Below are 14,357 nucleotides of genomic sequence, written 5' to 3'. Positions count from 1 at the left end.
TGCTGGGGCTGGGGCAGCCTTGGGGCAGCCGGCTGGGACTCCCCAGGATCCCCAATTCCTGTTGGGGGGGAACAGTTGCATTTGCACTCCAAGCCCCAGGAGGGCTCCATCGGTGGTGAGAAGGTGGGCGCCCCTTCCTTCCTCCTACTGCTGGTGGGGGGGGCTGTGCAGAGGCCCTGGGCAGCCTGTTCTAGCTTGCTCAAGGGACTGGCTGGCCAAGGAGGTGGCCGACAGGATTAGCTGGGCATCACGCTGAATCTTTCCTCTGTTGTAAAGGCAATTTTTTTTAAAAAAAAAATCCGAATTCATCCACAATAATCATGATGAGTAAATTTCTCCAGGTATTTCTTAAATGTCTTTTTGAGAGGAAATATATGTCTATATTTATGTAAATTTTGGCTGCTTAAGAGACCCACAAGATCGGCAAGAAGCCCAGCAGACTTTTATAAATAAGGGCTCAACCATTGCTCGATAAGTGTAAAATTTTCAATAGTGGAAAGGAAATATTGGGGAGGGGGGATAGATAGCGACCTTTATAGTTCTCGAGGGTGTTTTGCTGTAAACCTCCGTGCAATTCCCCAGTGCTGCTCGTGTATGAACCGCCAGTGGATTCCCCGGCCGGGGCGTTTGGTCTGAACTACGTTGGAAGAATTTTTTAAGCGCTGAATAAAAGTGAACCTTTAACGCTCCGCGCCCGCCGTTCTTCCGCCACCGCGGGGGCTTCTCCGAGCCGCGGGCGCCCCTGAGCGCGTGCAGAGGCCAGCGGCGGCGCGGGGCGCTCGGCGGCTCCTCCTCGGGGGCTGAGCCGGAAGGGCCGGGGCGGGCGGAGCGAGCGGGCGGCGGCGGCGGGCGCGATGCCGGAGGAGGAGGAGGAGGGGGCGGCGGCGGCGGCGGGCGGCCCGCGGCTGTGCGGCTACCTGCAGAAGCTCTCCGGCAAGGGGCCGCTGCGGGCCTTCCGCAGCCGCTGGTTCGCCTTCGACGCGCGGCGCTGCGCGCTCTGCTACTACAAGGGCCCGCGGGAGGCGCAGCCGCTGGGCCGCCTGGAGCTCGCCCGCGCCGCCTTCCGCCTCCACGACCCGCCCGGCCCGGGCCCGGGACAGCAGCCGCAGCCGGCCGAGGAGGAGCGGCGCGCGGAGGAGGACGGCGCGCCCGGCACCGCCTTCGAGGTGCGCGGCCCCGGCGGAGACGTGGCCGTCCTGCGGGTGAGCGGCGGGGCGGGAGGGAGGGAGGGGAGCGGCTCCTCCGCGGGGCCTGGCCGGCCGAGACAGAGCCGTCTTCCTGGGGGCGCCGAGGCAGCTCCTCCGCTGGGCAGCCGGGAGGGGGGCCCGCGCCCCGCAGAGCGAGCCCGGGGTCTTTGGGCCTTCCCGGGCGGGGACCGGGGGGGTCTCCTCTGCAAATGCCGTCCCGGCCCTTGGGGGCGGGCGGGCCGGTCCAGGAGCCCCAGCGCCGCTCGGTCCCTGCTGCGGGCTCCGCGGGGCGAGCCCTTCCTCTCGGGAGCCGGAGCGCGGGTGGAGGCCCCGGGCTTCCTGCCCGTGGGACGTTCGCTCCTCTTCTGCCCGCCCGAGGAACGCGGCCGGCTGTGCGGGGCGGCCTCTTGGATGCAGCCGCCCCACAAGTCCCGGGCAGGGCGGCCGCTGCGCGGGGAGGGCCGGGGCTGATGCGGGCGGAAAGGGCTCAAGCACGGAAGCCGCTCCCCCCTCCTCCCCCCGGGCCATTCGGAAGGGTTCCCGTCTCACGGGCCGCCGGCACCTGACTGCGCCTGCCAGGAGCGACTTGCTGGCCCCCGGAGCTCCGAGATTTCCACTCCAGCAGCAACTGCCCGGTGGCCGTGGGCTTCCCAGAGGTCATCCAGGCCACGTCCACAGTGCCAGTTGTGGGACACCTTGACTCGTTTCGTGGAGCAAAATTCTTTTGTTGAAGTCCCCAGTGCAGCACACAACATCTTAAAGAGTGGCAGGTGTCCAACAGGGGAAGCAAACCTTTGCCATAACACTGGAAACTCCCTGCTCGTGCTGTGGCACAATAGTTGAGTAATTGGCCCACATAACTTGAGTTTAGCAAGCATTTGATAATTTTAATTATTTTGGGGCTATTTAATTTTATTTTATTTTAACCTGTATATATTGTACTGTTTTAATTTGCCCTGTAAACCGCCCTGAGCCCCTCGGAAAAAGGGCGGAATATAAATATAAATAAATAAATATGGTGGTAGGATTCTGTCATGGGTCAGACTAGATGGCCCTTGTGCAAAGCCAGGCGATAACGGCCCTCCTGGGCTGTCTGTGTTTTTCCTGTGGCTTGGAAAGCCGCCCCTCAGCCAGCTGACCGGCTGCTCTTGTTCTGATCCACTCCTCCTCCTCCTCCTCCTCTGTAACCAGCCAGGTTGCCGGCTTCTCTCCACCACAGGCTGCCACGCACCAGGACACGATGTACTGGCTGCAGGAGCTCCAGCAGAAGAGGTGGGAGTATTGCCACAGCCTTGACGCTGCCGAGCGGTACAGCCAGACGTCGCCCACCCGTGCCGGGTGCTCCAGGGGACTGGTGGCCAAGGACAGTCCTGGTAGGTGATGCCATCTCTTCCGGGGGCTGAGCACTGGGGCCCCTGCAAGGGGACGGTGCAGGAAATGGCTTGGCAAATGAGGTCACCGCTGCAAGTTCCAGGTGGTAGCGTGTTGCCTTCACACTGGCTTTGTGGTCCACGTTTGGGGGCCAGATAGGAGGGAGAGAAGGCCTTTCTCAAAGTAAACCCAGGGATTCCTGCAAAATCAGGTCCAGCCGGTCTTCCGCTCCTGGACTACAACTCCCAGGTTTCCCAGCCAGTGATTGTTCACAGAACTGTTCGCAAGCGAAACAAGGCTCTGTGAAAGCCACCTCAGCACATTTTTCCCCCCAAGAAGCTGGTTTCCTTGATTTGGTGATTTTTTTTCTTTTCTCCACGACAGGAAGTGTTTATTTAAAACTTGTTACTTTAAAGATAATACATATTTGAAATTGTGGTTTGTGTATGTATGCCCCTGCGTGTGTGTGTGTGTGTGTGTGTGTGTGTGTGTATACACACATACACATCAACGCACACAAACAGCTTTTTGTTTTGTTTATTTTTTGTTGGATTTTTAACTTCAAGAATTGTATTCAGCTATTTTTTAAACTGCATTCTTATACCAAATATTGATTTTTTTAAAAAACATATACGCGGGACAGTATGTTTACGCGCATATATTCTGTTGAGTATCCACTTGCAACAATGACATCCTTCAAGGTTTCCTCCTTTTTAACAGCCCTGTTATTAAAGAGGTGGGCGGTAAATGCAACTTGTGGCACCCTTGTCAGTAAGAGAACCATTGTTCGATTGGCATTTGCTGGGTTGCTCTGATTAGACGGATGTTTCTGAGGGTGATGCAGTGTGTGTGTGTGTGTGTGTGTGTGTGTCTCCATCTCCTGTTGTCAGTGTCCCCCAGCGGGCAGTTCTTGCACCTCCCCAGGGCTTGTGGTCTGGAGGAGAGACCTCGGCTAAAGGGGGGAGGGGCTTGCCTCGCACTTTCTGCCCTCGAGGAGCGAAGGGCACATCCGGCCTGCAGACGTGGTCCCTGCCAGGCCAGAAGAGCCAGAAACCATCTGTCCCCCCCCCCCCCCGCGAAGCTCTCAGAGCTGCTGCTACTGCAGTGGAAGAGCCGTCGCTGCCCTTCTGGCTGGCTGTGGTTTCCTCTGGGGAAGCCTGTGCAAAGTTGCAGGAAGCCACTTCAAGGCTCCCCAGTGAGCAGAGAAGCCGAGCCTGGGGTGGTCACTGTGCGGGCAGACAGGCTGGGGAAAGTCTTGGGGGGGGGACGGGCAAAGCCTCCGCCAGGGAGCACCCAGGAAGGAGCCGCCCCTTCCTCCCGGGCCCTCTTCGCTGCACCAGAGAGGAACTGTGGTGGTGGCCGCGCTGCTCTCCAGGGCAGAGGGCATCGACCGTTGCAGCAGGAAGGGGTTTGTCCTGCTGGGCGTGTGCTGCCAGCGCTGCTCCTGTAGGGAGCTTGGAGCAGAGAGGAAGTGTGACCGAGGCGGCTCCTGCGTTTCCCGCGATGGTCCTCGAAGAGCCGAGGGATCAGCAGGCTCGATTGCTCCCCTCAAGCCTCCGTCGTGACACGTCGAGCCTCTTGCGACTGTTTCCTGCAAGCCTCGGGGTGGAAGTCGGTTGGCAGATAACTGATGGGGTTGCTCTTCCTTAGATTGCACTGTGCTGCCTGCAAGTGCTTCGGCGGAGAACGCCCGCAACATCCTTGCCGTTGAGATTGCTCCCACGGAGCTGGTGGGGGAGCAAGCCGCCTGCCTGCCCGCCCCGGGCCACCCCGGCCCCATCAACTTCTCCTTGAGGCAGCTGGGCACCGAGATCAGGTGAGTCCTGGCAAAGGCCGGCTGGGGAGCTTGCTCGGCCGTGACTGCTGCTCTTTTCCGGGGGCCAGTTTGGACTTAAGGCTGGCGGTGCTCAAGCGAGCAGACCTTTGGAAGTGGCTCCCAGCAGCCAGATCCCCCCAGCTGATGCAGCGTGTTCTGAACTCGCTCCCCTGGGGAAGACCTGTGAAGCGCAAGGACGGCTCTGTTATGCTGTCGCCCTCAAAACGCCTCACTGGACAGCAGCCCCCGCCATCCGGAAGAGGGTGATGAGGAAGGGCCACCACTCAGCCGGACGTTCAAAATGTGACGGCCAAATGACCTTTTCCGAAAATAAGCGTGGTGTGGATGTGGGGGGCCTCTGGCAGGCGAGCTGCTCCCATTTGAGCTCTCAGCCATCAAAAGCCTTTGAAATGGCAACCGCCAAATCCAGCCACTTGGCCAGAGGCTCCCTTGTTGCACCTTTACAAAAGCCCCCAATTCCCTTCCCCCAATCCCCGCTGGCTCTGCACTTGCTTTGGGGAAAGCTGGGGCCTCTGGCCCGCAGAAGCTGCCCGTCCTCGTGGCAGATGCTGGAGGACACAGGTTCTGCCGCTGCTGCCAGATGCCTTCCACTGGCTACAGCTGGGGAAGGCAGGCAGGCAGCCTGCGAGGTGGCCTGGCAGGGCTTGAGAAAGGATCGGGCCCTCGCGGCCAACATTCGTGAGTCAGAGTCTACTTCCCGTGTGAGACCCGAGCTCCTCCTTGCGCCTTAGAAAGTCTGGCCCTGCCCCCGGGGCTGCCCGAGTTTCTGCCTGGGAAAGCAGCCCAGCCATCGCCACAGTTGCTGCAGGCGCCCGGCAGACGGACAGCAGCTGCAAAGGGAGAAGCGTTTCCTACCCACCCCCCCTCCCAAGCGTGCCTTTTTGTACTTTCCCTGTCGGGCATCTGCCTGCCACGAGCTTCCCTGTTTTGCTGATCCTTCTCACAACCTGCCCAGCAGTAAACCCTTCTGTGCGGTAAACCGAGGCTGGATTTTGCAGCCGGGCCTTTCTCGTGGCTTGGGGCAGCCGTGTTGAACCCGCTTTCTCTGGGAAGGACAGAGAAGGTGGGACCAAGGGGGGTCTGGGAACTCTCCTTTGGAACAGGGAAATCTGGAAATGCCCTTGAGATTCAAGGCGTGTTTGGCACTGAGGGGAGCCGCTGGGTTCTTGGCTTCTGCAACTTTGTGTTTTATTTTTTAAAAAAAAAATCAGCCAACTTTTCTTTGCCCTCCCAACCATTTTGAACTTCTGCGCTTTGCAGAAATTCTGTGTCTTCCTTAAGAACCGGAAAAGGAAGTGGAGAAAACCGCCGGAGTGTTTTTTACACAGAAGAATGGGAAATGCTGGACCCCACCCCAAAAGATCTGCAGGAATCAGCAGCTCAGGAAGAAAAACGAAGGCTTTCAGCCGAGAACAGCAAAGGTGCCCACTGCTGCTTTTGCAGAATCATTCTGGCTTTGCAGACTTGGGGGGGGGCACTTTGTTCCCTTTTCTGAGCGGAAATCCCCAAGGATGGCAGGATCCCAGGTTGGCTTCTGATCACCCCAAGAATCTTTGTTCCCTTGGAGTTGGAAGGGGCAGATTGGGGAAGCGGTGGCTGCAACAAGTGATGCCCCTCCATTCTTATTGGCTATTGCATTGGAGACCCTCCAATTCCCTCCCGTCTCTCCTGGGAAGTTGGGGGTCAGTGCTCAGAACAGCAGCTTGGCTGTTAACTTCCATGCCTGGTTTGCTAAGGAGAATGAAGAGGAGGCTTCTCCGTCTCCTTGGAGGGAGGGACGGCTCAGGGGTCTCTGAATTTGGCCAGGGGTACTCTGTATTGCTGAACCGGCCAACCTTCTGCCCCCTCCCCCAATGCTGCAGGTGGGGCCGGCTCAACCTTCCCCTTTGACTTTGGCCGCCTCCCGCACAAGGCCAGGCGTCCCTCAAAGGACAGCATGGCTGCCAGCAAAGGCCGAGGCAGCCTGGAGGGACCCCCTCGGGAGTGGAGCGGAGGCCAGCCGGCCGCAGAGATGCAGCTGAAGCTGCAGAGCCAGCAGGAGGACCTGGAGCAGTTGAAGACGGAGCTGGCCAGCCAGAAGGTAGGCAGGCGTGAAGGGGGCAGGACAGGATGGCGCCTGGGTTGGGGGCGTCCTCCAGGAAGCCCCCGGCTGGGCTGCTTCCTCCTTTCCTTCTGGGGCCAGAGGGGCAGGAAAGAGGCTGCTCCTGCGCTGCTTGCTTCCACAGCCGCCCCCTGCGCTCGGTGCAAAGTGCGACAAGGGTTTGGCTTCCCCAGCATCGGTTGCAGAGCGTGAGGCTGGCTGGAGCTGAGAGGGAGGGAGACAGGGCGGCCTCAGGACTCTCTGGAGCTAGTTCCCACAGTCAGGACTAGAGTCTTCTTCTCCCCACTCCTAGTCTGGAGCCTGAACCACGAGCAGCAGCAGCAGCCTTGGAGGAAAAGTGTGTCGGGATCCGCAGGATGGGAGGCGGGCCCTCAGCTTCATGAGAAAGGGACACACAGGGCGGCCTTTCCTGCCTCGGGGTGGAAACAGGAGCGCTTCTGTGCCGGGGGGTGGGGGGGGCAGGCGTGTTGTGTCCCGGGGTGAGGGGGCTCAGACCACCAACAGCAGTACGCCTAATGCGGCACGGTGGCCCCCACCCCCAAATCTTCTCCCTCCCTCCCTCCCAGGAACTGGTGCGGCTCCTGCAGCAGACGGTCCGGTCCTCCCAGTACGACCGATACCTCGCAGGGTCCCTCTGCGAGGGGAGTGCCAAGGGCCACTTGGAGCTGCTTCACCAGAAAGACCGCCAGATCTGGGGCCTCAACCACCAGCTGGAAAAGCTGCACCTGGAGAAGGAGCGCCTGGAGCAGGAGGTGGCCGGCCTGAAGTCCACGGTGGGGGGGCTGGGCGAGCAGCTAGACATGCTGGTGGAGACCATCCAGGCGAAGGACGAGGTGATCATGAAGCTTTCCAGAGAGCTGAGCGAATGCGAGTCGTCGGGGCAAAGCGGAGCCCCCCCTGCCGACGCCTCCCCCCCCCTCAGCAAGGAGCAGCAGGAGCTCAGCAAGCTGAAGGTAAGGGCCATGCTTGCCTGCTTGTGGCCTGGGTGACTCGGGGCCTTCGCCGTCTCCCGGAGCCAACCAGCTCATCTGGGGGAGATGGTGGCCCATCAGAGGGAAGAGAGAATGCGGGGCTGATTTAAGCAGCTGCAGCACTTGCAGCAAGCAGAAGCGCGCGAGAGGTGGGAATATTTGGGCGCCTGCATTGGGCAGTTGTGGTTTTATTAACCACAATTTCTTAGACAAGCCTCGGTTGGCTGCGCTCCTGTGTTGTACCAAGCCATTCACAGTCTTTACTTGCTGCTCACATGAGGCGCTGAGCTGCACGTCACGCAGACTCGCTTTGGGCTTTGACCTCAGAAGCCCTGAAGCCAAGGCCGGGGGGGGGGGCAAACCCTTTGCTGTGCCACCTTTCCCCTTCCCTGGGCGGCAGAAGCAGCTGCCCCCCCCTTCCCTCCCGCCCTGCGTGAGTCTCCCAACGCTCTTTCTTGACAGGACAGCCTGCAGGCTTACAAGACCCAGAACAAATTCCTAAATAAGGAGATCCTGGAACTTTCTGCTTTGCGAAGGAATGCCGAGAACAGAGAGAAGGAGCTGATGGCGAAGGTCAGCCAAAGGGGCAGATGACGTTGAAACCTCCCCCACTCTCAGGCCCTCCCAAGGGGTCGGAGCCACTGACAGGTGCCCCACTCTGTGGGGAGAGACCAGAGATTCGCTTTCCAAGCTGACCGGGTTTTCTGCCTCTCCAAAAGAGGCCGGCTGACCACAGCCACGTTGCTCTCTGGTGGTTTAAGGGCCGCCACGTTGCTGGGGTGGGGGGCAGAGCGGGGCTGGGGCAGAGGCTTCCCTTGGCTTTCAGGTTCCGGCTGTCTGGCCCCTTCCTGCCTCAGCCCCCCCTCGGTCTCCCCCACGCAGCACACCAGCCTGGAAGCCCAGATGTGCCAGGTGGAGAGCAGGTACCTGGTTCTGCTGCAAGAGAGGAAGACGCCGGTGTGCTCGGAGGAGCTGAACCCCGACAGCGGCCTGGTGGCCCAGCTCCTGGAAGATGCCCTGAAGGTGGACAGCGGTGAGCAGCCCGGACAGGCTTACTTCAAGCCCCACATGGTCAGGTGAGCCTCTGTCTGACCCTCGGCGGGGTCACCCCACGGGAGTGGGCCAGGGAGGGAGACCTGGGCCCAAACAGTGGCTCTCCCCACATCTCGGCCTTCAGCATGTGAGGCTGGCCAGAGGGGTTGCTGGCCACTCTCAGGCATGGATGCTGGGCGCTTCTCAAGCCAGCATCAGCGCCCATTCCCACACCGGACAGGGGTGGAGCGGAGCTTCACATCTAGCTTTATGCAGCCAAAGGATTGGAATTCTGCCTAACTAACCGGGGTGGACAAGCCCGGTGCCTTTTGTAACCCTGGATGCCAGCGGCGGCTTTGGTGACTTTCCTGGCAAGTTTTTCTGCCTCTAGTGGTTCTGGCAAGTGACCGGTTCCCTCTCCTTTCCAGTGAGTACGACGTGTACGGGTTCCAGACAGTCCCAGAGGACGAGGAGGAGGAGGAGAGACTGGTGGCAAAGGTGCGGGCTCTGGACCTGAAGTCCTTGTCCCTCACGGAGCACCAGGAGATGTCCACGGGCGTGAAGTGGGAGAACTTCCTGGCCACCACCGTGAACAGGGAGATGGTCCGGTCAGTGGAGCTGAAGACCCTCATCCGGGGTGGGGTCCCCCACGAGCACCGTTGCCAGATCTGGAAGTGGTGCGTCGGCCTCCATGTGAAGAAGTTCAAGGAGAGCACCCCCCCCGGCTACTTCCAGAGCCTGCTGCAGAACGCGCTGAAGAAGCAGAACCCGGCCTCCAAGCAGATCGAGCTGGACCTCCTGCGGACCCTGCCCAACAACAAACATTACTCCTCGCCCGCCTCCGAGGGCATCCAGAAGCTGCGGAACGTCTTGCTGGCTTTTTCGTGGCGGAACCCGGACATTGGCTATTGCCAGGGGCTCAACAGGTACGCGGCCCTCCCAGGCCAGCCAGGTCAAGAAGCAGAGAAGATGGCTGTACTGTGGTGGGATGTGAGGGGAATGGGGGTCTGGATAACCTCTCCACGTTTCTCTCCATCCCACCCGATTTCCTCCCTCGTGCTTCCTTCGGTCTCGGGCTGTGCACTCTCTTCCCCCCCTTCTTGTTTTGCTCCTTCCTTCTCCAAAGTCCACTCTTGGATTCGTTTGCGAGGTAGGAGGCAGGCTGTTCAGGAATGGGTCCCCCTCTCTGTTTCTCCTTCCCAGGAGAGGAAGACCTGCACCCCTCGGCTGCCTGAGAGAGCAGGTATGTCTCGCTTGCCCGGCTCTGTGCCAGCAGGCACTTTAGGGTGACGCCCCGTGCTTCCTAGGCCCCAGGAGGAAATGAAATAGGTTTCCAAAAGCTGCTGTTTCTGGCGGGCGCTGGCTCTGTGAAGGTAGCCCTGTTTAGGGTGGTCTGAGTGGCCTTGGGAGAGGAAGAAACGCAGCCCTGGGAGGGGAGCCCACAGCTGCCTGGAGGGCCCAGCAAGCGGCTCAGGAGAGACCCCCCCCTAGTTTCTCAGGCTGTAAAAGTGGGGAGGGGGAGCTGCATTTTCAGATTTGCAAAATTCTGCTCATGTCGCCTTACCACGAAGTAGAAGTCGCTCTGCCTGAAAAACTGACCTGCTGCGTGGAAGAGCTTCTCGTTGGAGGGGACGTGGGGGAGCGAGCAAGAAGCACAAAGCCGTCGTTTCCTTCTTTCCTTTTTGAACCCTTTTCCTGGGGTCTTGGGGCATCAGTCTTTTGCTGGGGTCACCTCGAATGGCTCCGCGGCACTGTGTGGGAAGCGCCATTCCCGATGTGGTCTCTTTTCCAGACTGGCAGCCATTGCTCTTCTCTACCTGGAGCAGGAAGATGCCTTCTGGTGCCTGGTGACCATCGTGGAGGTCTTCATGCCACGGGACTATTACACGAAAACACTGCTGGGCTCTCAGGTATGTCTGGGAAGAGGCTCGGGAGCTCTTGCCAGAGCTGGAGGCCAGGCCTTGTGGCTCTGAGACGGGGGCAAGTTGGAGAAGAAGCGGTGCCCTCCCTCCCCCGAACAATCTGGGGAAAGCCTTGAAGAGGAATGGCGGGGGGGGAGGAGGGAGGCCTTCAGGATCCCTCTGAAAGCCCCTCCCCAGGAGGGCTGCCTTTCAAGGCTGTTCCTCCTCCTCCGCCTCCAGGTGGACCAACGGGTGTTCAAGGACCTGATGAATGAGAAGCTGCCCCGGCTGCACGCACACTTTGAGCAGCACCGGGTGGACTTCTCGCTCATCACCTTCAACTGGTTCTTGATCGTCTTCGTGGACAGTGTGATCAGCGACGTCCTCTTCAAAATATGGGATTCCTTTCTCTACGAGGGACCAAAGGTAGGTCCCTGAGTGGAGTCCCCGGGATTTTCAGGGGTTGGGAGGGGAACCTTCCGGGGGCTCGCTCCCTTTTGTGACCCAGAGCTTATTGGATGCCCAGGTGATCTTCCGCTTTGCTCTGGCCCTCTTCAAGTACAAGGAGGAGGAGATCTTAAAGCTGCTGGACTCGACGTCCATCTTCAAGTACCTGCGGTCTTTCACTCGCACCGTCCTGGATGCCAGGTGAGGAAGTCTGGGTTGCTCTGCCATTCCCAGAGGGATCAGTCAGAGGCTATTAGAAGGAGCTTCTGATTTTATCTTCTATTGGAGGAAAGAAAAATTGAGTAAAACAATGTAAATGATGCCATAAAATGGGTTTTTGAGCCCTGGGTTCCCCCAGGAACGTGATAGGGCTCCAGGAGAGATTAAGGGCAAAAAAGGGCCCAATTTCTGTCACTGGAGCTTTTGATCAGGGGTTCCAGGTGCAGGGATCGTTTCTTTTAATTAAAAGATCCATAGAGGTGGAAAAGGTAGCGCTTCCCTGTGATGACACATTTGAGTCTGCTCTTTGGACGGCCCACAACGAGGCCTCTCTGGTGCCTCCTCCTCCTCCTCCAGGAAGCTGACGGGCATCGCCTTCAGGGACCTGAACCCCTTCCCCCTGCGCCAGATCAGGAACCGCAGGGCCATCCACCTGGAGAAGGTGCGCCTGGAGCTGCTGGAGCTGGAGGCCATGCGCGAGGACTTCCTGCGCGAACGGGAGACCCACCCAGAGAAGAGGGACCTGATCAGCGAGGATGAGGAAGACGGCTGAAGGGACCTCAAGAGGACCCCTTGGGGGGGGCTTTTCCACAATGCAGAACCTCGTGGGGATTTGAGGACAGATTTACAAGTCCAACATTTCACAACTGAAGCAGATCCTGCTTAGGTCGCCGTTCAGTATACCCAGCACTTTCCTTTTCAGTTGCGCAGCTGAGCTGTGAGTCTTTTCCTGCTTTTCAGAGCCTCTGACGTTCTCCAGACACAATACTGAAAGGCCCATCATTTTACGCCAAATTCTTGGTCTTCAAATCATCCCATTTTGGGGACAAATTCCTTGTGGTCTTAAAAAAAACAAACCAAGCCACGGTAGCTTTTCTGGGGCTTCAAAGACCTTCCGCAGGTCCACCACTTGGCTTTCCTAGCTGGGGAAGCAGCAGCAGAGAACTGGAGGCACCACCAGGGATTCCTTCTGGGCCCGGGTCCCCGTCTCTGTTGGAAAGAACATGGCGGCCGAGAAGGCGCTCTGCAGGATGGCCGGCCCCGTCCACACCCAGCAGCCCCGGCCGGACCTGGCACCCGCCTCCCTGGCCCTCGCATCGGGAGCCTCCTGTTCCACGGAGAGCAGAGGAGCCCGAGAGTGGGTGGCAAAACCCAGGTGCCCAAAAGTTCATCCCAGAAGAACCCAGTCATTCCATTCAGGCTTCCTGCCTTCCTTCCATACAGCTTTTCTTCTTCAACAACCCCTCCCCCCTTTCCCCTCCAGAGGCGTTTCTTGGGGAAGCGACTTGGCACCCCAGTGGCCAGGAGGATTTGCCTGCTCACCACCAGATCCATGCCACTTTGGAGGCAAAGAAGCCCAGCGTCGGTTTGGGAAAGACAGACTCCAGGTCCAGTGTGGGCACTTGAATCCTAGGCTATAATAAGGTGGCAAAGGAGGTGGGTGAATCCTCCCTGGCGGAGTTTTGGCTGACTTGTGGCTCCCTAAGTTAATGTTAATGTTGTGCTGGCCAGTCCGGTGGGTTTCCTCTGAAAGGGGGGGGGGCTACAAGGGGTACCCCAAGTAGTGTGATGAAAGGCTTCCTCCCTCTCTTGCAATGGAACCCAATGGGCTGGACGTCTTTATCATCTGGAGGCTTTCCAGACTGTCCACATTGAAGAGAAAGTTGAGGAAAGGGAGACAGCGATACACACACCCTAACACACCCCTTGGCAGCTTGAAGATGGCTAGACCCCCACTCCCAGAATTGCTCTGCTGGTTGGGGAATTCAGGCACTGACGTCCACCCATCTTCAAGCTGCCAAAGTTGAGAAACGCTGAATTTCCAAATTTTCAGGTCTCAATTCCTGCTTTGAGGTTTTCTTTCCTTTTTATAAAGAATCCCAAACTCTGCTATGTAGGATATATACTAAGTATTTTATGCACGGTGTCTATTCAAGCAGAAAGTAACCCTCCTTCTACTTCTGCAGTTTGCACAAGCTTAACAGAGATCCAGTCCATTTTTCTGCCTTTCTTGCTGGAGGCCCTAGAATGATCCCCTTCCAAGAGGCCTCTTTCTCCCGGAGGAGGGGTCCAGTATCCTGTGGAGGGTGACCATCACGGGGCTCACAGCAGTTGGAACTCCCGGCACAGGCTCCAGAAAACCGGCGGGGGGGGGAGGGCAGGAGGTTCTCTTCCGCATAGGGTGGCTGCAGTTGGGGATCCTGAGAGCTCTTTGGGGTTTAGAACCCCCAAATTCATTTGCCAAATTTTTGCAACCTCTTGAAAATAGACCATTTATTGTCTTTGATTTTTAACGGCTTTTGATCTTCATTCCTGTCTGGTTTTGTCTGACCAATCCCAACAAATAAATGCACACCACCACCTGCTGCTGTTGGATGGACTTTTCTGTTTGTGCCCCGGAAGCAGAGAGGGCTGCTCTCCTGCAGCTTGGCAGACAAGTGGGTGGCACCCGTGGCAGGCGAAGAACCGATCGACGTGGCCTGCAGAGGGAATTGCAGCTCTTCAGCCTTTGCCATTGGGGGTGTGGAGGGGCGGGTGCCCTTGTAGTGGTAGGTGAGTCCCTGTCGAGTCTGATGTCCATCTGAGAGCGCTTCTTCTGCCCCATCAGATAGTCTGCCCTGCGCAATGGGCCCATCGGGGAACAATGGCGGGTTGGGAGCCCAACGATCCTGGGGGCACCGATGCAAGAGAACAGACCCAGCTGCCTCTCCCCTCCCTGCGCAGGGGGTGGGGTGGGGGCCAAGAGGTGCTGGCTGGGTGGCGGCCACCACAGTCCAGGCAAAAGGCAGGAAGCGGCATGGGGGGGGGATTTTCTGGCTAAGGCAAGAAAGGACTTTTTCCTGTTTGCGCCTTTTACCTACAAGCCTTCCTCCATTTTAATTTGCAGCTGTTGTTATGATGGTCAGTCCAACACTCAGCCAGATATTTAGGCTGGATCTGGCATTTTTGTCCACTTGTGGAGTCCTTCCCAAGCAGCTGGTATAGGCCAAAGGTCTGCAACCCGGGGCTCCAGAGCCGCATGCGGCTCTTTCAGCCGTCTCCTGCGGCTCCCAGTCCTCTGCCATGTGCAGTTCAAAAAAAAAAAGTGGGACTAAAAAAGTTCAACCAATCAATTCAAATATGCAGGGTAGGTGCATATCTCGCCTTGGCTCCACTCTTCAGTCAAACCCTGTTCTGCGCATGCGCGCATGTATGCGCATGTGCACACATTTTTTTGCGGCTCCCAGTTTTTCCTTTTGTGAGGGAACCGGTTCCGAGTGGCTCTTTCACTGTTTCAGGTTGCTGACCCCT

General features: G+C 58.3%; 1 protein-coding gene across 5 annotated transcripts; it reads left to right on the top strand.

Moving 5' to 3' along the window:
- The first annotated feature begins 847 nt into the window (after positions 1-847).
- Positions 848-13,431, top strand: TBC1D2B (TBC1 domain family member 2B). Of its 5 annotated transcripts, none has more exons than XR_014493552.1 (13): positions 848-1,202; positions 2,407-2,560; positions 4,209-4,374; positions 5,656-5,816; positions 6,258-6,475; positions 7,063-7,449; positions 7,930-8,040; positions 8,350-8,543; positions 8,928-9,425; positions 9,703-9,742; positions 10,292-10,409; positions 10,641-10,826; positions 10,927-11,046. XR_014493552.1 is itself a non-coding variant. In XM_083371502.1 (13 exons), exons 1-13 carry the CDS (start codon positions 855-857, stop codon positions 11,617-11,619), a joined length of 2,802 nt encoding a protein of 933 aa, XP_083227628.1. In that variant the 5' UTR covers positions 848-854; the 3' UTR covers positions 11,620-13,431. The 5 variants fall into 5 exon arrangements, 3 of the variants coding, with proteins under 3 accessions (XP_083227628.1, XP_083227627.1, XP_083227629.1); XM_083371502.1 differs by lacking the exon at positions 9,703-9,742 and adding an exon at positions 11,481-13,431 and having other exon boundaries at positions 10,927-11,048; XM_083371501.1 differs by lacking the exon at positions 9,703-9,742 and adding an exon at positions 11,424-13,431 and having other exon boundaries at positions 10,927-11,048.
- The last annotated feature ends 926 nt before the right edge of the window (positions 13,432-14,357 follow it).

The sequence above is a fragment of the Vipera ursinii genome, assembly GCF_947247035.1.
Source record: "Vipera ursinii genome assembly, chromosome: 11".
In the NCBI taxonomy this organism is placed as follows: domain Eukaryota; kingdom Metazoa; phylum Chordata; class Lepidosauria; order Squamata; family Viperidae; genus Vipera; species Vipera ursinii.
This window is presented reverse-complemented; position numbering and strand designations above follow the sequence as displayed.